Source organism: Belonocnema kinseyi, chromosome 10 (assembly GCF_010883055.1).
Source record: "Belonocnema kinseyi isolate 2016_QV_RU_SX_M_011 chromosome 10, B_treatae_v1, whole genome shotgun sequence".
Lineage (NCBI taxonomy): Eukaryota > Metazoa > Arthropoda > Insecta > Hymenoptera > Cynipidae > Belonocnema > Belonocnema kinseyi.
The window spans coordinates 67,776,055-67,801,393 of record NC_046666.1 but is presented as its reverse complement, the minus strand read 5'-3'; the positions used below and the strand labels follow the sequence as shown (position 1 = coordinate 67,801,393).

At 28.8% G+C, this 25,339-nt stretch overlaps 3 protein-coding genes across 7 annotated transcripts in view; 2 read left to right on the top strand and 1 right to left on the bottom strand.

Moving 5' to 3' along the window:
• LOC117181407 (dnaJ homolog subfamily A member 1) overlaps positions 1-6,146 on the top strand; it is a 14,750-nt gene extending 8,604 nt beyond the window's left edge. Inside the window, exon 5 of the mRNA XM_033374027.1 lies at positions 4,433-6,146. Coding sequence (XP_033229918.1) covers positions 4,433-4,862 — 430 coding nt within the window. The 3' untranslated portion in view covers positions 4,863-6,146. The remainder of the gene's footprint in view (positions 1-4,432) is intronic.
• Positions 6,147-9,119: 2,973 nt separating this feature from the next.
• On the bottom strand, positions 9,120-19,999 carry LOC117182348 (matrix metalloproteinase-2-like). Of its 5 annotated transcripts, XM_033375515.1 has the most exons (11): positions 19,865-19,999; positions 19,635-19,788; positions 19,361-19,510; positions 15,476-15,585; positions 15,216-15,404; positions 14,817-15,106; positions 10,204-10,532; positions 9,973-10,120; positions 9,761-9,902; positions 9,499-9,620; positions 9,120-9,420 (listed from the first exon to the last, which is right to left on the bottom strand). In XM_033375515.1, exons 2-11 carry the CDS (start codon positions 19,752-19,754, stop codon positions 9,305-9,307), a joined length of 1,716 nt encoding a protein of 571 aa, XP_033231406.1. In that variant the 5' UTR covers positions 19,755-19,788; positions 19,865-19,999; the 3' UTR covers positions 9,120-9,304. The 5 variants fall into 5 exon arrangements, with proteins under 5 accessions (XP_033231406.1, XP_033231407.1, XP_033231408.1 ...); XM_033375516.1 differs by having other exon boundaries at positions 10,204-10,529; positions 19,635-19,999; XM_033375517.1 differs by having other exon boundaries at positions 15,216-15,377; positions 19,635-19,999.
• A 380-nt stretch (positions 20,000-20,379) lies between these two features.
• Positions 20,380-25,339, top strand: part of LOC117181183 (cilia- and flagella-associated protein 251-like) — a 15,324-nt gene continuing 10,364 nt past the window's right edge. The window contains exons 1-13 of the mRNA XM_033373750.1: positions 20,380-20,560; positions 20,690-20,836; positions 20,986-21,089; positions 21,206-21,360; positions 21,522-21,637; positions 21,733-21,850; positions 21,963-22,092; positions 22,279-22,442; positions 22,564-22,902; positions 23,134-23,242; positions 24,487-24,546; positions 24,708-24,919; positions 25,034-25,185. Of these exons, the coding sequence (XP_033229641.1) occupies positions 20,459-20,560; positions 20,690-20,836; positions 20,986-21,089; positions 21,206-21,360; positions 21,522-21,637; positions 21,733-21,850; positions 21,963-22,092; positions 22,279-22,442; positions 22,564-22,902; positions 23,134-23,242; positions 24,487-24,546; positions 24,708-24,919; positions 25,034-25,185 (1,908 nt within the window). The 5' untranslated portion in view covers positions 20,380-20,458. The remainder of the gene's footprint in view (positions 20,561-20,689; positions 20,837-20,985; positions 21,090-21,205; positions 21,361-21,521; positions 21,638-21,732; positions 21,851-21,962; positions 22,093-22,278; positions 22,443-22,563; positions 22,903-23,133; positions 23,243-24,486; positions 24,547-24,707; positions 24,920-25,033; positions 25,186-25,339) is intronic.

The window sequence follows — 25,339 nt, the reverse complement described above, 5'->3', positions numbered from 1 at the left end:
AAAATTAAAATTCGAAAATTTTTTCTAAAGCCTCCAGGGGACTTCGTTTTCGCACGAAAAAATTTTATGTGCCCTTATTGCATCCGGACCCACAATTGAAAGAAATGTTTGCGTTTGGCGGAAAATATGAATATGTTACTTTTAGTTGGCCGGAAAAATTGATCGGGAAATGACCGGGAATTTGAAATCGTCCGCGGAATCGCCACCCTACGAAAGAAACCGGAAGTGGGTATCTTTTATGTTCGAAGAAAAAGTATAACACTTGCACTTATTTCACTCGTCAACTTTAGATGCTTTTTCCTTTGGAAAGGCAGTTTTTGCAATTTCCAACTTCAAAAATGGTACATGACATTTACATAATGGTCATAAGGGCCCTTGTCATGCAGTTTATTAGTATTTTGATATCTTATAACATTGTCTTCGCACTTATTTAAATCAGCATGCAGTTGTTGCTATTGAATGAAAATGCTTTATCGTTGATTTTCAAGTTATTAATTTTGCACTTTACATTAAAATCACTGAATTTAAAAAATCTTAATGCAAAATTTAAAAATTATTTATTTTTAATAATTAGTTTCAAGGTCGTAATTGAAGGGTGGCAGTGCAGAACTACATTGCCAACTTTTTTCGAAAATGAGTTGATTGCATGCACAATTCTTTATAAAATCAAGTACACGTCAGATTTGTTCGAATTCTCATTTTTTAATGCAGTACTATAAAAAATTTTGTTGAAATTTCAGCACAATCACAATTTTTTCTTCTCTTCACGATATTTATTCACATTATTATCGTCTATTGAAAAGTTTTTATTTTGTAATAAATAGAAAATCCGATTTTCAATCGCTGTCAAAAACCGATTTTTAAAGCCTGTGAAATTTTAACCTTAAAATTCTTGGTTCATTTACTCGTAATTGGTTCACTTACTTAGATAAAAACTTTTTTTTACAGTCATTCCGAATCTTCATATTTTAGGAGTAAAATTTTAGTTTTTATTTAAACTGAAGATACAATTTTTTATCGTAATCCGCAGTCTGGCCTCTCAATTTCTTTCTCTTTGACAGCTGACACATGTATTTCCTCGGTAACTGATAGCTGTTTCTAATCACATTTTTTTGGGCTTTAATGAGTCTTGTCTTTAAATGATGATTTCGATTTTACAGAATGTTTTTTCGCTCTTCTGAAGAACGCCTATTTTGTTGGTTATCTAGTATTATGGGTTTCATGTTTAAATTTATTAATAAAACTTTGAAAGGAGCCAGTTAGAAAGCGCATAAATTTTAAGATTTTTAGAATAATTAAACCTTAAAGATTCAAAATATTTCCCGCAATATTTATAATTCTGGAGTTTTGAACGGTGAAAATGTCAGTGTTTATTTTGACATAAATCACATTTTTTAGTAAAAAAATCAATCCAATTACTTTGAATGTAACTTGATACTACATGGTATCAGCCCTATTAAAAATATATTGAATATCTTTACGTTTTCTATCATTTAAATTAAAAATGATAGTTTTACATGCGCAGTAATAAAGCAGTTTGATCTTTGAGGGCTTTAAACTAAAGTTTTTTTTTGCTTTAAAAGTTTAAATTCGAAAATATTTGTTTTGAATTTTCTTAAATTTTAGAGGTTTCAAATTTTAAATATCACAATGTTGTAGTTACAAATTCTAATTTGAAAAGTGTCAGGACAATTTCGCTATTAAATCTTCCATAATTTCATAATAAAAACCTTGGTAGTCTGTCTTAAATTTCAGAATTTCAGTTGTAAACATAAAGCAATCTTGAATTGAAAAGCTTATAATTGTGCACTTTCAAACATTACAATCATGTAGCAATCTTGTTCTGTATTCTTTTTTTTCAATGTGATATTTTGTTTGTATTTGCTTCATTTGTACAATTTTAAATGGTTTGAATTTCAGAGTTTAGAATAACTATTTATTTTGAAAGTTTTTTTTTTAGAATAATTTAATTTATTTTTTAATTTTTGAAAAACTTGTCTAATCAATTTAGTAGTTAAAATATAATTTTATGTAATACAAATGTTTAAATTCTAGAATTTCACAAGCTTTAAATTTGATAAGTTTAATTTAGTTTTCAATTTTTAAATTTTAATATCTTAATTTAAAATTAAGTTATTGAAATTCAAAAGTTTTCTATTTCTGAGTATTTAATTTTCAACGACATAAGGCCATGTGACGAGAGGGTCACGTGACAAAACCTGGTCTTCCATTTTTCTTTCCCAACTTACGTCTAAACGAAATGAGGTATCGCTTTGAAAGTTTGGGAACTGAAAGGGGAGGTAATAAAGTCGCATGTCTCTGCTTTGTTCCGGTGGAAATTTTGAGAAAAAATTTTTTTTTTAAGAAAATACCAGTGGAAGTTTTCTTTCCCAACTTACGTCCACACGGAATGAGATATCGCGTTAAAAGTTTGGCACGATAAATAGAAGGCATGCAAGAATCTGTCTCTGGTCCTAAATAATTAGAATACTGAATTTTTTTTTTTATAACTATTTTAGAGAGATACCGACCGTGCTGTTGTCAAACCCTGCAAGCAATTTGCAATGTTGCGAATGGACTAGTTATGAGGTTTATATTGACCAAAGTGGGGCAAAACAACAAAAATCGCTCACGAACATTATGCACAAATAATTCAAAAACTAATGTTTGCACTCGAAATGCAAATAAACATGTTTGGTCTGACATACGTATCAGTCTGGTATCAGTTGTGTCAAAGCAGCACTAGCGTAGCGAGTAGACAACTTCCATCGACATAGGAAACACGGGACTAGGCATGCCATTCTAACTTGGCAAGCGGGGTCGAATCCACGGGAGGGGGGAAATTCCATGAGTGGGGAGATCCGCCATCTTACGATGTGTCACTTGATTGTGCGCACGAGCATTTTTGCCGACAAACTGTGCATGAAAATATAAACATGTGGGCGCTGCCATGTTTGTCGCGGGACATTAAAAGGTGGCCGACCTCCCCCTCATTGCATCACCCCCGCAATGGCGTGCCTAGTCCCTTGTTTCCTATGTCCATGTCTGCTGTAAAACCTAAATGTATCCGTCGATAATCATTATTTGCATAAATAAACATTTTCTTCCTCTAACTCTTTGCAAGACCACAAACGATCCTTTAATATTTATTAACATTTCCCGAAAAAAATTTTCGCGTTATTTAAACTTTTATTTTTCAATATGGGTGAAAAAATATTGATCTTAGGGCTGACTTAATCAGCTGTTATACTCATCACATGGCCTTAAAAAAGAAATTATACAATTCAACTCATTTCTAATGCAATTGCCGAATTTTTTAAATTTCTATAGATACTAAAATTTTTTTAAAAAGTTCGATGGGACTCTTAAGGCCATATGATGAGTGGGTCACATGACTAGATACCTACCTTACCGCCACTTTTTTTATTTCCCAACTTATTATCACACGAAAGGCCACATCGAGTTGAAAATTTGGAATAATAAACAAGAAGCACTAAGGATGGTGGGTCGGTCCTAAATTTGTATAATTATGAAAAAAGTTTTTTGTTGTAAATAATTTTTTTTGTAGCTTTTTTTTTTCATAATTATTCAAATTTAGGACTAGACCTACCTTTCTCAGTGCTTCTTATTTATTATCCCAAATTTTCAACTCAATGTGGCGCTTCGTGTGAAAATAAATTGGGAAAATCAACAAAGTGAAGATAAGGTATAAATCTGGTCACGTGACCCACTCGTCACACGGCCGTAAGGATTAGAAGTAATTATCACAGGTTAAAAAAAAATATAATAAGGCATTTCAAAATATAAAAAAATGTGTGGCATTATTTGCGAGTATTCAAAATATTTGAAGGGATTTTATGGAGTTTCAGAGAAGTTTCTTGTATTTCATAAGATTTCAAGGAATTTTAAGAAATTTTGAATTTGAAAAAAAAGGTTTAAAAAGAAATTCTTATTTAATAAGGCTAACGTAAAGCTCAGGCAGTGTTTTATGATGAACGAATCTTGATTTACATTATTTTCATAAGGTTTGCGGTCAGTGTATGATTAGTAGCCATTGTATGATATATTGTTACATCTAAGTAAAATATTAGAACTTATAAGTAAAGTGGTTAATTAATTAACAACGCATTTTTGACTTAAAATCTGTGTTTGTTAAATGTTTCTAAATATTTTGGAGGCTTTGTAAGTTGCCTTCTTTTTCTTTCCTCTGCTTTTATTTTGGTTTATTAAATTTGAATGGAGACAACTAAGAAAGTCTTGTCCAAATTTAATCGTTAGATTCTTAGTTTTTTTTTTTTAGATTCTAAGAATTTCGTAGATTAATTTAAACGTTGGGCATTAAAGAGGAATATAAATTTTGTTTTCTTCTAAGTTAAATTTCTTACATTTTTATTGTTTTGATGTTAATTTGTTTGTTTTAATTGTTTTACAGGCGCAACGTAAATGACTTGATAATGCGCATGCAGGTGGAATTAGTGGAAGCTTTGTGTGGATTCCAGAAAGTGATTCGGACTCTCGACGGAAGAGACTTGCTAGTAACATCACTGCCTGGGACAGTGGTTAAACATGGTGACTTGAAGTGCATTCTGAACGAGGGAATGCCAGTGTACAAAGATCCGTTCACGAAAGGTAGACTCATTATCCAGTTCGTGGTGAATTTCCCCAAGGCGATTGAGCCAACGGTACTTCCGGCTTTGGAACAATGCTTGCCACCAAGAGAAGAAGTCATGATTCCTGACAACGCCGAGGAGTGCATGCTCACAGACTTGGACCCGGAGCAAGAGGCAAGGCGGAGAGACACTCGTCCAGCCTATGAGGAAGACGAGGGCGGACCTTCTCGTGTGCAATGTGCCACTCAGTAATTCCCTTTCAATGTTTCCATCGTCGTCGAATGGCCATTGCTCGTCTTAAAAAAAACTATCCCTTTCATTTTCTCGCCACAGAAAGATCTACTTGCATATTTCTCGCATAATAACTCAGTCGCAGAGGTATTATTTGAGTCATTTTCGTTCGATATGGAAGTGTATGTAATAGACGGAAGTATCAAGCGAATAATGGTTGCTACGATTAAATTATGATCGTTTTGAAGACGAGAATAAAGTAGAAACGAGAGAGCGAATTTTTCCTTTTTTTTCGAAGAAACGCTGTGGTGCACATTTCTTTAAAGGGACAATTGTCGAGTGATCAAATCATCCCAATTCTTCATTGTCAGGATTATCACGAATTAGTCCCAAGGAACATTCCCGAGGAACGTTTCTTAGAAAGAATCGACCGAGTTAGTTTGCTTTCGCGAAAACTTGACTATTTTTAAACGTTTACATTCTTGATAGTTATTTTGTGAAGGAGATTTTTATTGCGTGAGGAATGATGTATAACATTTTAAATGAGGTCATGCTTTATTTTCTGTGGGACAATTTGAGAGCCGCGTCTTCTACTCTATTCTTCATAACAATATTTCGGCTAATTTTATTTTTACAGGTCAAAGTAATGTTCTAGAAGCTTAAAGAAACCGGGGAAAGTATAAAAGTCGATTTTGGCCGGCGGGTGAGAAATACAACAAATGTAATTTTCAAATTAAAAATTCTAGGCGACACGTAATTTAGTTAGCATAAAAAAATGACGGGGGAATGAAGGCTCTGTTGTAGGTTTCAACTGGCAAGACTAAGTCTTGTGCACATTACTGTTAATTATTTCCAAAAAAATTGATTGTTGATTTCTTCAAATATTACCCAGTTTTCCGATATAAACGCAGATTTTTTGTGCTAGCTGGATGGCAGGGAAGTTCTAATCGGTTTAGATTTTAGTAGATACTAACATTTAACGATTAGCAGTCCAACAATGCGTTGACGTTTGAGTATAAGTGAGTTTCGTAGCTTGTGAGTGGCTTATGTGAATTTGAAAAGCGTTTTTCTTGTGCTTTACGTTAGAAACCTAGGTGTCTGTAAACGCTAACTTGATTCCAAGAAAAAAATCAAAAACAAAAATTCAAAATCTCTTGGCTAACGTATTATTCTGCAAATAGCTGTACATTCAATTAATTTAGTTCGAGACTTCGGTTAATTCCATTTCACACCATTACATTGTAATTTATTTCAGAGAAATTTGAAACAATTGTTTGTGAAAAACATGAAATAAAATTTAAAATCAATCTTAATTTGTTTCTTTTTTTATTCTTCCCGGGTATAAATAGTTATAAGTGAATCAGGGAGGCCGCTGGACCGTGGAACCGGGAATTTTATGATAACATTCATTTTAGAATGTGTTATTTGAAGAAAAATTCAGTTTACGAATTTTCCATTTTAGGTTTTTAATTTAAAGAATTTTAAAACACAGTTTTAAACACTTAAATTCTTCAAAATCATAAGGGTTTACAATTGAAGATCTTGAATAAAAAACATTTTTAGTTGATCAACAGTGAGTGTAATTTACGATTTTTTACATTTCGTTGTACTTTCAGATTCCAAAATTGGAAAATAAATGATTTTACAAGACGATTCGGAATCAGTTCACAATTTCAGATTTTAACATTGAAAATTTAATTGTTTCAAATTGAAATTCTTACTGGTTAAACAAATGTAAACGCATGATTGAAATTTGATAAACTATTTTTAATTTTCAAATAACTTCAAATAATATATTCATAATTAAAAGCTTTTATATTAAACTTCAAATATTATTTCAGTCTAAAATATTCAATTTTTAAACTATTAAATTTGAAATTTTTTGATTGAGGAAAATAAAAATTATACTTAATATTTATAAAGATCTGACTCTTCATTTAAAATCAGTAATTGCAAATTAAATATTCAAAACTAAGCAGAAAATTCAAAATGGCGGCTAACATTTGGCATATTTTTTTATTTTTTCTGAAAATTGGTATACGGGGGTTTTTGGGATCACGAATCTGAACTCAATTTAGAAAATTCAGAAAGGTGGATCCAATATGGCGACTTAAATTTGGAATATTTTTGGATTTTTTGTAGAATTGGTATACAGTGGTTTTTTTTGGAGTCGCTAATCACGAATTCGAACTCATATTTTAAAAATTCAAAATGGTGGATCCAATATGGTGGCCAAGATTTGGAATTTTTAATTTTGAAAATTGGTGTACAGGGGTTTTTGGTATCTCTGATCACGAATCTGAATTTAGATTTTGAACATTCAAAATGTCGGGCCAAAATTCAAAATATTGCTAAATTGTTTTTCTTAAAGTTGGCACAGACAGGGGACCGCTGATCTAGAATCTGTATTCAAAATGACAGATATTTAGAATATTGAGGTTTGGAAAAATATAAACCTACTCACCTCAAACATGGATTAGTACCAATTTTCTGAATTTTCAAAATCTAAATTCAGATTCGTAATCAGTGACTCCAAAAATCCTTGTACGCTAATTTAAAAAAAAATCCGGAAAAATCTATTATTTTGACCGCCGTATTGTATCCGTCATTTTGTATTTTCAAAGTCTGATTTCAGATCGTGATCAGCAACCCCAAAAACCTCTGTATACCAATTTTCAGAAAAAAATATTCCAAGTTTCGGGCGCCATCTTGGATCCACCTTTTCAAATTTCTAAAATCTGAGTTCATATTCGTGATCACTGACCCCAAAAACCCCTGTATACCAATTTTCAGATAAAATCAAAAAATATTCGCAATTTCGGCAGCCATATTGGATCCGCCATTTTGAATTTTCAAAATCTGAGTCCAGATTCGTATTCAGCGACCCCAAAAACTCTTAAGCACCCATTTCCATAAGGATATAATGGAAAGTTTTTTCGAAAATGAATTTTTTCAACAAAAAGGGCTTTTTTCATATTTGTTTATAAGTATTAACAAATATTTAAAAAATGTAGACCCTTCGAACAAAAATTTCAATTTTCTATCATCCTTCGACCATGAAATTAAAAAAAAACCTGTGTAAAATCCAATAAAAACTACTCTGAAATCACAAAAAATGATATGAAAAAAGGTGGGAATACGGTGTTCCCACCATGCCGCAAAGGGTTAAATGAAGTGACAAATTCCTAACAAAAAATGTAGAAGCTTTTGAGGAATTTTGCAAGGCTTTATAAGAACAAATAAACATTTCCTAGGATAATTGAAAGTGATTTTTTATTTTGAAAAATTATTTTAAGAAAAGATTTAGAAAGATATACAAAATTATCAAAAATGAATGTGGAAGATTTTAGGGCAATTTTTTTAATTTGGCAGGAATTTAAATAAAAAATGGAACAACAAATTTATGAAATATTCGAATCATTTCAAAAGATGTTAAGAAGTTCTGGAAAAAATGTTAACCAGTTTAAACATTGAAAAAACTAAAAACAACATGTAGATGTTTCAAGGTTTTGAAATCAAATTTGGAAGAATTTAAAGGTGTAATTTGGCAGATTAACTAAATTTAATTTAAAATTGATCCGTTTTAGTTTTTATTACTTCAAATGGAACAATTTTTGGATTTAGAGTTCGATTTTTTTCAATTTCATTGACCGTGAAATGTACGGGAATTATTGTCTGAATTATTTTTACACTGGAAATTTTTAAAATTTTCAGAAGAAAAATAGCCAATCACATTATATGATGCAACTTAATAAGTTTTATTTCAACTTTTTTGTTAGTGCAAAGTTAAATTCTTAAATTATGGAATCCTTCAGCTTACAAGGCGTAATTATAAAATCTTTCACTTTGAAAACTTTCCATTTTGGACACACGTTTTAAATTTACAGAATTTTAAAACGCAGTTTTCAGAAGACCTCTAAGGAGATTATTAGATTAAAAATTTGTCAAAACATATGGAAATGGTAATTCATTAAAAAAAAAAACTTTCTTAAGAAAAAATGTTTATTGTTTGAACTGCGTGTGTCGTTAAAATTTCAGAGTTAATTTCAACTTTGAATGTTATAATTTTAATTCTATATTTTTAATATGCAAGTGAAATTGTTTAATTTCGATGTGTAAATAACAATTTAACAAATAATAATTCTAAATGAATTAAATTTAAAAAATGTATCTTTTGATTCAAAACGTGGCTGTTAAAAAAAATATTGTTTAATTTTTAATCTTCCTAACATAAAAGTACTTCAAATGATATAATTTTGAGCATTTACATTTTTTTTTTAATTACAAATTCTTCAAATTAGAGAGTTGAAAATAATACGTGTAAATTTATACTTTTTAACCAGAAACAATTGTTCGAATGTTTTAATTTCATTTGCGATGAACATGTGAAATGGCCGGGATTTTTTTTTGTCGATTGCAGCAGCTACCCTGGCGTCCATTATTTTCAAAATCTTAGTGAAATTTTAATCTTGACACCCAATCCAATATTCTGGCGACAATAAAGGATAACTGTCTTCAATTTTATGAAAATTGACATTAAACTTCCAAAAGTATTTCCCCTTAAAAAAATATACTGCACCTGCAATAAAACAAAAAGATTATTTTTAATTATTTGTAATAACTGTTTATATTATTTGTTTAAAAAAATGATTAATACCATCGGTCCACGTCAATGCTGCATCAACATTTGTTGGAATTCCACTCAATTTTGTAATACTTTCAGTGTAATTAGAATCTAATGTCATTAAAGTTTCATTGATTGTCCAAAATGAGTCCCCTCTATCCTTGTATAAATTCGAGCATTAGTTTAACTAAAAATATGGTTTTCTTATTTCTTTCAGACTTTGAATAGTTTAAACAATTTACCTTCCCAATCTCACGAATAAATTTTTAATTAGAAATTTAAAAAATTAATTCACCTGAATAAATACGTTTTTTCTGTTTTGGGCCAAACAAGTGCGGTATCTATTTTATCAATATAGACAGAAATACCGTAGTCAGATAAAGGGCGTGGACTATCATCACTAAATTTATCACCATTGTATATCCAATATTTGCTACCTGTGAATTTAATTATAATGTTCATTAATATTTTTATTTGAATTTTTCATTTTATTTTTTCATTTCTTACCAGAAAAAAGGACAATACTCGAGTCAGTTTGTCTCTCATAAGCGGCATCAATTTTAGTCACATCACTCGGCAGACCATGAAATAGTTGGTGAAACTTCACAGGATAATCGTTATCCAATCTACCACGTTGAATAAATCTCCATAAATACTGAAAAATCAAATAATGTTCCAACATTTATTTTCGACTTGATTTTTAATTGAAAATTGTATAAATTTTCATATCTTTCTCACCTCGCCTTTGAAAATAAAGAGTTCATTTCGAAATACTGAAACTGTATCAAAATTGCCTTCGCAGATGTCAGGAATTGTAAAATTTTCAAAAATTGTTTGACCATTTCTACTTTCGTGAAGACGGTGTTCCTCCACTGTTTCGTAGTCTCCAATAAAAGTTATATTTTGAAAATTTGGTTTTTGGGTCGTCGTTGAAACTGCAGTTTCGAATTCTGATGTATCAGAAGAAGATGTGCTTTCGATTTCAAATTCTGTGGTCGATTCTGTGATATCAACTTCGCTAGTCGTTCTTGTTGTTGTGTAATCTTGTTCTCCTTTTTGATGAGCTACTAAAAGTTGATTTTTATTTAAATCGACCGAAAAAGGTTCGAAGCTTATTTAGATAAAATTACGGATTTTTACACGTTTATTACATTCGGATTACATTTTCAGAAAAAATATGTTTTCAATAGTCTCTGATTGCAAAAGTTATGAACCCTGGGAATGAATAAAGTTTAGGAATCATAGCTGTCCAATGTTTTTTTTAAATAAATTTAAAGCGTTTGGATCTTTAGCAAAATTTCAATGTCACCTAAAAAGATATTATAGTAAAACACAGAAATTAAAAAAAAAGATTCACGAAAATAACAAATATGTAAAGACGACCATTTTTTTTAAATACGCTACTTTTTTATATATTATATTCGTTCTCAACATTTTTTTTCTTTAACATAAACACACTTTTTCTGATACGCCGTTCCACGTATTTTACTGCATATTTTAAAAGCATTAGACATGAGTCAAAATTTATGTTTATTTATTACATAATTCACCGTTTGTCAACCTATTACCCTCTTTTTCTACATATTTTAAAATTCAGTTTCCAACTTTTCCCTGTTTTCCACATTTTTAGTTGAAAATTAACGGTTTTGTAGAAAATTCATTATTTTGAGTTTAAAATTCAAATGCTTTGTTGAAAGTTCGTTTTTTTGGATTAAAATTGGAACTATTTTGGTAGAAATTCAACTATTTTGTTAAAAGTGAACCTTTTTGTTGGAAATGCATAATTTTTGGTTAAAAATTAAACTGTTTAGTTGAAAGTACATCTTTTTAATTTGAAAATTAACAATTTGTTGGAAAATTCTCCTTTTTTGTTGTCCATTCACATTTTCGGGTTGAAAATTTACCACTTTTGTATAAAATTAGATTTTTTACTTCAAAAATTAACTTTTTTGAATAACATTCACATTCTTGATTGAAAAATAAAATAATTTATTTTTTCGTGTTCTTAGAATTAATTTAACTGTCTTTGTTTCAATATTAAAATATCTATTTATTGAAATATATCAACTATTATATTTTTACTTGAAAATCCATCCTTTTTGTTAAAAAATGGTTAAGAATTCATTTTTTTGTTGTTGAAGATTCATCATTTTAATTGAAAATTTATCTCTGGTTGAAAATGTAACTATTTTTTTGAAGTCGTCTTTTTTTGAAAATGTAACTGTTTTGTTGAAAATAAACTTTTTCTTTAAAAGTCATGTTTTCCATTTAAAAACTCAAATCTATTTTTTAATACTTTTTTTGTGGCTTAAAAATGAAGCATTTGGTTGAAAATTCACATTTTTTGTGAAAATTTAACTGTTTTGTGTGAATTTTGTCTTTTGGTTTCAGAATTCAACACTGCAGTTAAATTTTTTGTTCTTAATTGAAAAGTCTTTCTGGTTTGAGGATTCACCTATTAGATGGAAAATATAATTATTTGGTTACCAATTTATGTTTTTGGGATTGAAAATGAACTTTTTTGATGAAAATTCACATTTTTGGTTTAAAAAATCAAATATTTGGTTGAAAATCTGCCTTTTTAGATGAATTGATCTATCTTGGATTGAAAATAATAATTCTTTGATTGAAATATCAAATATTACATTTTTACTTGAGAATTTATCCTTTTTGCTGAAAATTGCTGAAAATTAAATTGTTTGGTTGAAGATTCATCATTGTAGTTTAAAATTTAGCTCTTTGGTTATAAATGTTTAAAATGTTGACAAAAAGTTGGAATTTTTGGGTAGAAAATTAAACTATTTGCTTAAAAATTAACTTTCTTGTTGAAAATTAATATTCACGATTTCAAAGTTAAACCGCTTTTCAACAAGAACGTATTTTGGCTTAAAAATTAGGTAGAAAATTTCACTTAAACTTATTGGTTCAAAATTCACATTTTCGAGTTGAAAATTTACTTTAGTTTTTATGACATTCGTCTTTGGATTCAAAATTCAACAATGTGGTTCAATTCTTTTTTTCATTGTAAAATATTTACTGGTTGAAAATTCATCTCTCAGTTTAAAAATACAACTATATGGTTGATATTTTTTTTAATTTACACTTTTATCTATTAAAATTCACATTTTTGGTTTAAAAGTCAACTATTTTGTTGAAAATTCGAGTTTTTGGATGATTTCAATCGTTTTTAATTTAAAATTAAAATACCTTTTGATTTTTTTGTTTTGTTTGAAATTTACCTACTTGGTTAAAAATGCATTTTTTGTTGAAGATTCTCCATTGTAGTTGAAAATTAATTTCGTGAATTGAAAATGTAACTATTTTTCGAGAATTCAAGTGTTTGGTTCAAAATTAATTTTTTTTTCTTTAAAATTCATATTTTCGGGATTAAAAATTTAACAGTTTTGTAAAAAAAACGTCTTCTTGGCTTAAAAATCACCAGTTTGGTAAAAAATTTAACTACTTCGTTGAAAATTCACATTTTTCGTTAGACACTCTTAGTTAAAAAATACAACTATGTTTTTGATTGAAAATTTCCTTATTTTTAATGAACTTGTTTGATGAAAATTTAACTACATGATTGGAACTTTTAATATTTGGTCAAAAAATAACATTTTTGATGAGAATACAACGATTTTGTCAAAAATTCTTCTTTTTCGATGAAATGAGTTGTTTTTCACTTAAAATAAATCTTTTTTTTAGTTGATACATTAATATGGCTCAAAATTGATCTATTATCTTGTTTAGAAAACATTTGTAAATTGTATCATTAAAAATACTTTCTTTCAAAAAATCATTTTTTCTAAGGTCTAAAATTTCTATTTATGATTCTTAAAAAAAATTTATTAAAGCTTTGAGAAAAAGGGGCAAATTGGGTCAAAATTCTCGATATTAGGTATTTTAGAGGATTTCTCAAACCCGGATAACAATTCGTGCACGCACGTTTCGCGTACATCCATGCGCGCACGAAATGCTTGCAAGAATGCACTACATCTAAGAACATTCTGTGGATGCGCCTTTAATGCGTGCACAATGCGTCGCCAATGTCAGCACGTGTACAATCACCCCGTGTCGGAATTCCGAACTAACCGAAGAATTAAAAAATTATTTTGTGCAAAAGAAAAATATATATTTTTTAAACATAAAATTAAAAGACGGTAAAAAATAAAATTAAAATAGAAATATACAATTTCATTAAAAAGCACATAAGAGCTTATTATTAACTAAATAAAATGTATTAAAAGCGAAACACAAGAAGAAATTTTTTAACCAAATAGTTTAATTTTAAGCAAAAAGAGTTAAATTTATAACAAAGATGGAATAGTTACATTTCCAGTTGAAAAATTCATTTTTAGCTAGAAATAAAAAACGAATTTTTAACAAACAGTTAAAATTTCAGATAAAATCATGATAATTCGATTATTTGTTTTGTAATTACTATTTATTTAATAAAAATAATTCTTTTTAATATTCATTTTGAATTTAGCGCCAACCGCGGATGCTTTTGATTTTTTTGCATATTCGACGGAGATTTATATTGATCTTGCATTTGACACAAGAATATTATATAGATTAGTATCCTCTGCGCGTGAGAAGAAGGTCTGAAATTTGTTTATTTATAATAAAATAAAGTATAAAAAAGATCTCATTTGAAAGTTTTATTTCAAAAATGGAAAATTATGACATATTTATCTTTGACCTCAGACAATTGGATCTCCCTCGTTAATTGTTTCCGTTACCCAGTGGGTACAAAATTTGGCGACGTCTTTACGACATCGTTACGATATCTTTACCACAACTTTGAGACATCCTATGTCCATGCCGTTTTGCTGTCTTTACGATATCGTAAATAAGTCGCATGATCTGACGATTTCTTGACGACATCGTAAAGACAACGAAACGACATGGGCATAGGTTGTCGTAAAGATGTCGTAACGATGTCGCAAAGACGTCGCAAAATTTTGTGCCCACTGGGTACCCTGTTAAATATGTCATAATTTTTTATTTTTTAAATAAAACTTTTAAATTACATCTTTTCCGTACTTGATTTTATTATAAATAAACAATTTTAAGATACTCTTCGCACGCGCACTGAGTACTTGCTTCATGCGCGCATGCACGTGCGTTACAAAACATGCCTGGTATATGCGCCCCCATGGACGATATATCTGCTTGCTCATCTGAACGCACGTCGTGCGTGAAAATATGAACGGCGTTCCTGCTCCATGCGCGCAGTGTGCGCTAGAATATCTGGGAATTTAAGGTGGAAAAGGGGGATTAGGTAAAAATAGGATGGACTGTGAATTTTTTCTTTATTATTCTAACCCGGAAAAATAACATTGTAAACTTACTATAGAGTTCATATAATCCAAGAAGATCGTCGTAATCTAATTGAAAAGCTGTCGTGTAGCCCTTGTAATAAGGAAACATGATTGATGTTGGTATTGTGGAATGGGATAGACCCAAACTGTGACCTAATTCGTGGACAGCAACCGAAAAAAAATCTGTTCCATCGTAAGGATTAGAAGGACGTATCTCCCATTTCTCATCGTTGTCGAAATGAATATCTCCCCCAAAAGAACCTAATTCATAAGGGAAAAAGGCGTGCGCCAAAATATTTCCCGGCCCATCAAAAGGATACCTATGATGAAAACGAAAGAACAATGAAACAATTAGCTTTATACACAAATATTAATAATAGTACTTTCCGCAAATCATTCCTATTTGGAAAGCAAAGGAAATTAATTTACCCATCACCATGAGAGCCTTGACCGAAACTTATTATAATATCTGCATTAGGATTTGTGACTGATCGAAAATTAAGTCTAGAATAATCACTCCAAGCATCAAAGGCTCTTTGCATTTCATCAATTACGGCTCTCTCTTTCAATTTTGGCGACCAATTTGCTATGCTGAAATGACAATTTTTGTTTTTTAAACTATGTTTTATTTAATTATTTTACTTTATTGCAATTTTTAATCTAAATACTAGGCTCTCTTTCTCAATTACTAATAAGTGACTTCTCCTTTTTTCCATCCTTCAGAACCGACTATGTATCTTTTCCTGCGACTTCCTTTAAGCTGAATGTCTGCCACTCCGCATCGTGGTGTTTTCATTAACTAAAAAAAGTATGTATATATAGATGTGTACTCAAATCCTGGGAAAAAATTCCCTGATAATTCCAGGTTTTTTCAAGGTATAAGTTTCATCGCACGGAGCGATGAAAATGTTTCGCATTTTTTTTAAACAATCGACTTGGAATATTTATACAGTATCGCGAGTTTATCATAAACAATATTTTCTGCAGTTTTTAGAAATTCCATTAATATTTTTAATTTAGAAAGCTTTAAAAAATTATAATATATTCCTCAATATATCGGTAACATCGATTAATTAAATAATATTAACAATATGATTAATCATTTCTTGACTTTGTCTCTAAAGTTCACGAATTAAAATAATAATGCAAACAATTTTTCATTTTATCTTATACTTAAAATTCAGTAAATATTTAGATCAACAAAAAATAGAATAGTATTTTTCCACACAAAAAATCTTGGATTCTTGTCTTTATTTTCAGTAATTATATATAATATTTTGAACATTGAACGTTAAATAGGATTTTGAATTAGATTTTAATATAATTTAAATTTCTTAAATTTAAAAAAATGCAACCAAAGTAATGAATTTTCCACAAAAATTATGAATCTTCGACTGAAATAGATGCATTTTAAACCAAAAAGATGGAATTTTAATCAAAGAGTTTAACTTTCAACCAAGTAGATAGATTTTTAACCAAAAAGATAAATTTTCAACTAAAATTATGAATCATCAACTGAAATAGAACATTTTTCAACTTAAATTATGAATCTTCACGTGGACTAGATGAATTTAAAATAAAAAAAAAATCTTAACTAAAATGATGAATCTTTAATTGTTATCCCAGTGGGCACAAAATTTGGCGACGTCTTTACGACATCGTTACGACATCTTTAAGACATCTTTACGACATCCTATGTCCATGTTCTTTCGGTGTCTTTTCGATATCGTAAAGACATCGTCAGATCATACGACTTATTTACGATATCGTAAATACACCTTAACGACATGGACATAGGATGTCGCCAAACTTTGTGCCCACTGGGTATAGTTGAATTATTAACCAAAAAGATAAGTTTTCAACCAAGAAGTTTAATTTCTATGAAAAAGACCAAAGAGATAAATGTTTAACTAAAATGATGGAATATTCGAATGAAACAGTTACATTATCAGTTTAAAAAATGTTAACAAAGTAGTATAGTTAAGGGGGAAATGGGGGATAATGCATGGAAAAACGCTTTTTTCTTAATTATTTTTAGAGATCTGGTTAAAGTAAATGTATTTAAATGTTTTGCATGTTACAAAGCATTATTTTAAAAACAATTAGTAATTTTTTTGTAGAAAAATATCGTGAAATAAGTCAGTGACAGAGCAATTTCGAGTTAAAATATAAGTTTTTCCTTGCCCCAACGATTATTTTTAGGCATTTTTAAAAAAAATGTTGTGATCATTTGAAGTAAAATATGCGATTTTGTACGAAAAATTTCGTAATTTTTAAAGTGAAAACAATGTTAATATAAAAAAAATGTAAGCAAAAATATCGTTAGGGGGAGGATTTTTATATGCAGAAAAAGTTTACCAAGTTTAAGAAGGATCGGTTCAGTAGTTTTTGTAAAATCGCTGGAACGGACTTTTAAAAAGTGTTTTCGAGAAAAACACGTTTAAAATTTTAAACATTGGAAAAGTGAAGAAAAAAAATTTATTTTTTCAACGATTTCAGCTCCTTCTTTTTTCCATTAGACTGCACACTTTACGAACATAGAAAGTGCAGTGAAAACTAATAAAAATTCTATTATTTTGTAGTATTGTTCATTGTCTTCGAAGACAATGAAAAAGACTATAAAATAATAGAATTTTTATTAGATTTCACAATGCCAGATCTGGCACGTTCCTATATTTTCAAGTGTAGCTGTGGTCTATGAGGAGGGTCGGCTTTAAATCTATAACTTCAAGAGTTCTGCTCCGATTGACTTAAAATTTTGACACAATATTTTTAAAATATTTTACAACAAAAAAACAAAACAAAAAATTTCTTTGCAAGTTTTTATCCCCCCCCCTCCTTAAATTTTAAGTAAAGAATTAATTTTCAGCCAATGAAAAAACAAATTTACAACAAAATAACTCATTTTTCACCCAAAAAGGTGGATTTTCATCCAAAATGAAAAATATTTAACTGGAATGCTTGAATTTTCAACAAAAATGATAAATATTGAACTGCAATACTTGAATTTTCAAACAAAATAATAAATTTTTGTGTAAAAAGATTAATTTTCTTCAAAAATATTATTTTTAAACAGGATAGTAAATTTTCAACGAAATAGTGGAATTTTAAACTGAAAAAGACAAGTTTTAATCTTAAATAATAAATCTCCAACTATAATAGATGAAATTTTGAATAGAAAGGTGAATTTTTAACAAAAGAGTTTTACTTTCATCTCGCAGTAGTTTTACTTTCAGACAAATATATGCCATTTCAACTGAAATAATGAAACTGAATACTTAAAATTTTAACCAAACCGATGAATTTTCAAGTAAACAGATTAATTTTTTTACCAAACAAGACGTTTTTTTAAACAAAATACATGAATTTTCAGCTACAAAGGCCATTTTTTAATCAATTTATTGAATTTTGGGGATAAAAAAATCAATTCTCAACCAGAAATTGGATGGTTTAATTTTTAGTTAAAACCATTTATTTTCAACAAACTTGATACATTTTCAACTAAAATGACGAATCTTCAACTAGAATAGTTTAATTTTTAATAAAAAATAAAACATTTTCAACTGAAAGTGATGAATCTTCAGCTGGAATATTTGAATTATTAACCAAACATTGAATGGTAAAATCTTCATTAAAAAAATTGTCAGCCAAAAAAGAAATAATATTTCACCAAATAGCTCATTCTTTACACAAGCAGATTAATTTTTAATTAAAATTATGAATCTACAACAACAACAAATTAATTTTTAATACAAAAAATTAAAAGTTTTTAATACAAAATATTTGAATTCAACAGAAAATACGGCTTTTCAAAAAAAGTTAAATTTTCAACTAAAAAATATGTTTAGGCAAGAGAGAGAAAATATTGCAGAAAGCTGTTGAATTTTCCAATAAAAAGATGACTTTTCAACCAAAAAAAGAACAGTTGAATTTTTAGGTAAAAAATTAATTTCAAACGAATAGAAAAACGAATTTTCACAAAATAGTTTAATACGCAGTAAAATTAATCTACTTTGAGAAATAAAGAATCATTGTTATTTAATTTTGTATGGTGATTACAATAAAATTAAGTACGCCCTCGAAAAAATTCCCTGATATTTCTAGGTTTTTCAGATATATAAAAATTCCCGGAGAATCTTAGGTTTTCCAAAATTCAGACAAATGTTTGTTTGAAACAAACAAATTCTTTCTTTGATGTAGGGTAAAATAAAAATTTCATTGATTTGACAAAGCATTTGTTTCATTCAAACAAAATCTATTTTATTCAAATACAGGATTGTTTAAGTCAAGCAAATTTTATTTGAAACTAAAAAAATCTACATTATCCAAACAAACCATTGTTTAAGTCAAAAAAATTTATTTGAAAAAAATTCTATTTTTGATATAGGCTCAAAAAATTTTTGATTCAAACAACATTTTTCAGAGTAGACACCCTGATATTTTAAAATGTTTTCTAGTTTTACGAAATGTTCTCTTCATTGAAAATTTTATTTTTATTTTAGGTATCCTTTAATAATCTCCTGATAATTTTTTTTTGTATTCTATTCTATTTATATAGAGGAAGAAAAACATACCTTCGAAGTTTCGTTATCGATTCTCCCACTCATTGGAATGTTTCCAAATTTCTGTAAATTTTTTATAGCGTCGACTAAAGCATTTTCCTTGTAAAGAGACTCTGATCTTTCATTCGAGGGCAAATATCCAAACATTTTCATGAATTTAATCTTATTATAAAATGTTTATTATTAGTTTTCGTGTATTTATTCTCAAATGTATAAACCATAAAATACTAATATCATTTACAATAAATATTTGAAAATAAAATTAAAAAATACAGACTTTACATACCGTTTTAGTGGATAACGAAAGTCTCTCTGCCAGTAAATTTGAAATACTAACCGGCGCCGAATTAATATCCTCAGTAATACAAAGTGAAATTAGCAAAAGCAAAGTAAGCTGATGATTCATTTTAAATTAAAAAATTAATAATTATTGGTAGAATCTAAAAATTAATTTCACACGAAATAATTAATAACTGAAATGATCATAGTAGGGAGTTTAATTCAAATTGAATGTACTTATAAGAATTTAAATTCTGCAAGGATCACATTTTTTTATATTATTCACTTGTCATTTTCATTTTACTTTTATATCATTGTTTCAGAAATGATGCATTGTTGTGGATATAAGTGTCTGAATAGGAACATGTAACTCAGCCAGCAATTAAGAACATACTGAGATAATAAAGTAGCAAAGGTCTTACAAATATATATATATATATATAACAAGACATGAAGAAATTGAAATTGAAGGAGAAATAATCTTTTTTTTTAAATATCCAATAAATGTACATTTGTATTTGCAAAAATTTATTCCAGATTGTTTTAATTATTCAAATATACTTTTTTGAGCCTGAAATCTTTCATTTAAATATGACCCACATTGAGAAAATTCTGAACATTTTTGAATAATAAGTGACAAACAAAATTCAGTTGTTTCGAATTCGACTTTTAGACAATTATCGATTCTTGCCTTTAATTGTATATACTGTAATACATAACAGATCAAACTTACAGCACCTGTCAAAAACTTGTCAATTTGTAAACATAATATTTTCATCGATAATTCAATTTTGCAACCAATATCTTCAACAAACTAATAATAATTTTAAAATGTCAATGGTCTCATCTTCTGAGACAGAATCTGAATCTGATGTTTCCTGTTATAAAAAAGTAAATCTAACGAATTTAAAAGACTCGAGTTTTTGCCCTTTCGTAAGTACAAAAATATGTGATCTAAAATAAAAATATTTAATATATCCAATTATTTATAATATTTGAATAATTAAAAATGTATTTATAATATTCAATGAAACACTTTTATAGTAAACATCTTATTTTCAGAAACTCGAATGGGTTTTTGGTCTTAACACCGCAGTTCCAATAGTGAATTTGACAACAAAAAATAGAACTTTAATCGCTTATGCATGTTCACATGTGGCAGTTTTATATAATTATCGTTCTAGAGAAATGTTTACACTCCAAGGCCACGTTAGTTTATCAACATTTGTTCTTTTAATGATCTATTTTGCTTTTAAAAAAGTATTAAAATTTAATTATTTTGTACTAATTTTTAATATTTATTACCATTTAATAACAGCGATTATAATACATAATTATTAAATTATAATTTTTTTTAGAAAAATGATCTACGAACTTTATCAGCAAATGCAGACGGTAAATGGCTACTCACTGCAGATTTTGGAAATGATTCAGTTGTTGTCATTTGGGATACAGAAAAATGGTATTTTTAATTTAATTTTTAATTACATTAATTTAAATAAATCACAAGACTCATAAAAATGGTAAAAATCTCTTTCAAGATATACTTTAAAAATTATATAAACAATTATTTTATAGCATTCCAATTTGCACTCTTTTTAATCCACATGGTGAAGTAGGAATGTCTGCTGCAAAAGTTAGCTATGATGCTAAATACGTTGTCACTGTAGGAAATGAAAAATGTCAGATGTTAAATGTTTGGTTGTGGACTTGCGGCCAAGATATTCCTGATGGCAAGTTTCTTAAGTCATTACAAAAAATGTTAATATTAAACCTCAATTTTCATTATTTTATAATTTTAAGAGGTCAAGTTATAATTATGGTTTTTCAAAGCTGAAATTTGGATTTTGACTTCAATTTTTGGTTTTAAGCATTTGTAATTTGACCTTTCTAGCCTCAATCGAACTGGAAGTTACGAAAAGAGATCGAGTCAAAGAAATTAGCTTCAATTACAATAATTCAGATCAATTTATTCTTACACTTGATCATCATGTATTGTTCACCACATGGGTTTGTAATTTAGAGCCAAGAAAAAATTTGATCTATTTCTCAGGAATTACGAAATTCTACTTTTTAATTTAATATTTGAACATGTGTTTTTAAAGGAAAAAAAAAGTTTAGATGTTCATCACCCACGTATTAGAAAAAAACGAGACTTTGGCGTTTTTAATAATTCTATTTACTTATCTGGAGGACGAAGTGCGATAACAAGCACTTCTAATGGTAAGAAATATTTCTTTCAAAATTCTTTGAAATTGGCAAACATTTATTTTTCAAATTAAATGATTAAATATCTTCATCATTTATTTCTGGTTTGATTTTTCTTAATTCACAGGATTTATCTTAATGTGGAGTTATCCTACTAAGAAAAGGAATTTGAAAAATGAGGCAAAAAATAAAATGCAATTTGTGAAGGGAACTCATGTTCAAAAAAGTAATATAACTCAAATTGGCCGACACAATCGGTAGGTAAATTCCAAATTTAATTTTACTATTTTAAAATTATTTGTACTCAATTCAAATATAATTTAGTTTGAATTCTAAGTAATTGATTTTCTAGAGACCTCTAAGAATCACCATTTTTAATTTCACCATGATTTCACAATAATTTTCAAACAATTCACAGAAAATGTTTAATTGGAAAATTACAGTACAATCGTCCTCGGTACTGATAAAGGAAATTTACATTTCTACGATGAAGAATTAAAGCTTTTATACTGGTGTGAGGAATGCCATTTCGATTCAATAAGCTCAATAAGTTTTGATCTCCCTTCTGAATTCAAAGCTCCCAAAATAATTCAACAAGAGCCAGAAGGTAATTTTTACCAAAAATACTTCACCGGATTAAAGCTTAAATAATTAAACCAAATTTTACACTTTAAAAATCAAATTTAGTGAGACAAAAATACAAGGGAAAACTTTTATGTTTAATTTAGTTACAAAAAGTATTGATGGAGAGAGTGAAAATGTGGAGGAAGAATCAGACAAGGTTAACTTCTTTGGAAAAAGTAAGGACGAATCTTCAACAGAATCCGAAAGCGATAATGAGACAATTATTTCCCAATATGCGAATAATGAATCGAAAGAAAATTTAGAAGAAATTGAATCTAATATAACGTTTAAAATAGAATATCTTTCAAAAAATAACAGTATTAGCAGGAGAAAGAATAGTGTAAATAAGTGTAGAAATAAAGAAGATCGTGGATCAAATAGTCCTCGACCAACAGATGCAACATTGGAAAAAAAAGTTTTCGCTATTGAAAATTTTGTCGTGTGTTGGTATTTTGCTTTGAAAATTATATCCCCCTTTTGTAGATTAAACATTCACCGACATGTGGACAGTATAAGACACTTTTACTTTGTAGTAAATACTTGAACCAATTTAGCATGGAACAGAACCATCGATGCTCCAGATGTCGGTAAATGTCGGTAACAGAAATAAGTGCCTAAAATACTCTTTTGTTAGTATTTTTTTTATTAATAACTGAATTTACATCCTTCTACAGGCACACAAATGGGAAGATTGGCTTGGCTAGACATTTCTAGATTAAAATTTCAATTTATTTCACACCCTTCAGAAAGTGCAGTCACTGCATTGGATATACACAGTGACTTGTAAACTCTAGAATTTATAATAAAACAAAATATAAATTATTATTAAAAACAAAAGAACCCCAAAACAAATTTACAGAGAATTGATTTTAGTCGAAATATCTAATTACTAATGATAATTCTTTTAAAATAATGTCGAGACTGCAGAACAATACCTGCGCCTGCTCAATTATTGGGGTCGAAAATTACGTAATAATACATTCAGGAAAGATCCCCTAGCAGCAAAGGTCGTTAACTTATCTTAGGGTCATTTTCTTATTTCTTAAACATTCAGGCAAGGAAATCGATATTTCAAAAAAAAAACACTGAGATTTTTTGATCAAACTACATGGGCATGAAATCACTTCAAAATAAGTACCAGAAGCGCCCCCTATTAGGAAAACTGTTTAAAATGATTTTAAGGTTTGGTTTACTATCCCCTAAAGATTCAAGTAAGGAAATTAATATTTTCTAATAATCAAAACCGCGAAAGATTTGTTTTAAACCATTGAGATTGAAAATCGCTTCAAAAGCATTTCAGGAAGCGTCCCCTACCAGAAAGAGTGGTTGCATTTATTTTAAGGATTATTTAAACATTCCTTAATGACAGAAAATATCAAGGAAATGGACATTTCCTAACAATCAAACCCACAACAGATTTTTTGATAAAAAAAAAATTCATGCAGAAAGCCGTACTGTACCAGGAAAAGTATTTCACTGTATTTAAAAGGATGTTTAAACAACCCTTTAAAAATGCAGCGTCCTTCCTGCTAGGATATATTCATTACATTTATTGCAAAGTGATTTCCGACAATTCTTTATAATACAAAAATTTCCCGTGATTTTCATTTCTGTCAAAACAACCCTTAAAATCCAATAATTTAATCAAAAAATCTCCGGTAGTTTTTGATTTTTGGAAATGTCGATTTCCTTGCTTGAATGTTTAAGCGAAGTTAAAAGAAGCCATAAAATAAGTTCGACGATCTTTTTTGCTAGGATATTTTTTCTGCAATTATTTTGAAGTCATTTCAGACCGTTATGGTTTTATAAAAAAACCTCTTCTGATTTTAATTGTTCAAGAAAATTGATTTCTTGTCTTGAAACTTTAAAGGATGTTAAAATAACCTTTAAAATAAACACACTTTTTCTGGCAGAGGGCTTCCTTCAATTATTTTGAAGTAGTAATTTCCCACACGATTTGTTTAATCAAAAAATCTTCTGTAGTTTTAGTTTTTTGAAATCCTGATTTACTTGCATGGATGTTTAAGGGATGTTAAAAAAACCGCAAAACATCCTTTATACATAAAATCGCGAATCTGTCAAGTTCAGTGGGTTAAAACTTTGTTTCTGCTTTTGTCTAATTTAGCAAAAATTAACAAAAAATTTTTGTTCGAAATTACAAAAAATATATATTTACATATTTTGACTAAAAGCATTTTCTGTACATCTGGTGCGGCGTCCTTTGATACTTATATTTTTAATTTTTCAGAAGTTATATTGTAATGGGAAACTCTTCTGGTTTCGTTCGTTTATTTAATTACACAAACCATTTTCTAATGGTATCCAAAAAAACTCCATCTCTTCCTAACTTTACTGAAATTTATAATAAAGAAACGATGAACTTTGAAATAACCCACGTTTCCACTTTTAAAACTCATGAAAGTTTAAAATCCGTCACAGCCCTCAAGTATTCTCCAAAATGTAAGCAAAGTACTTGCTAAATTTAAATTTGTAATTTTAAATCTAATTTTTTAATGTTCTAAAATGTAAATTCAAATTTTATAAGTTGAATTGTAATAATGTGATTTTTATTAGCTGATATGCTAGTTTGTGGACTAGAGAGTGGAGTAATGTGGATTTTACATCCGGATACGTTGGACCCATTGGATGAAACTCCGTTCAAACACTCAACAGAGGCTATTATGAATATTACTTTCTCTGATAATTCAATCTACATGGCTTATTCGGTAAAAAATTCTGAATTTCGTTTATTTCTATAGATTTCTATTACTGACATTTACTGATATGCAGTAGCGGACTGGGTACCCAGGGGCGCGGCCGGGGATCCATCGGAGAAAAGAAAAAACTATTTCTAAGGAGTATAACGTGAACGTATTAGAT

Excerpts from the sequence above, each read along its gene's own strand:
- LOC117182348 (XM_033375515.1), bottom strand. The coding sequence starts at position 19,754 with ATGAATCATCAGCTTACTTTGCTTTTGCTAATTTCACTTTGTATTACT. Across the intron at positions 9,903-9,972 it reads GAGTATTGTCCTTTTTTCTG|GTAGCAAATATTGGATATAC; the intron begins GTAAGAAATGAA and ends TTAAATTCACAG. Across the intron at positions 9,421-9,498 it reads AGCATTGACGTGGACCGATG|GTGCAGTATATTTTTTTAAG; the intron begins GTATTAATCATT and ends GTTTTATTGCAG.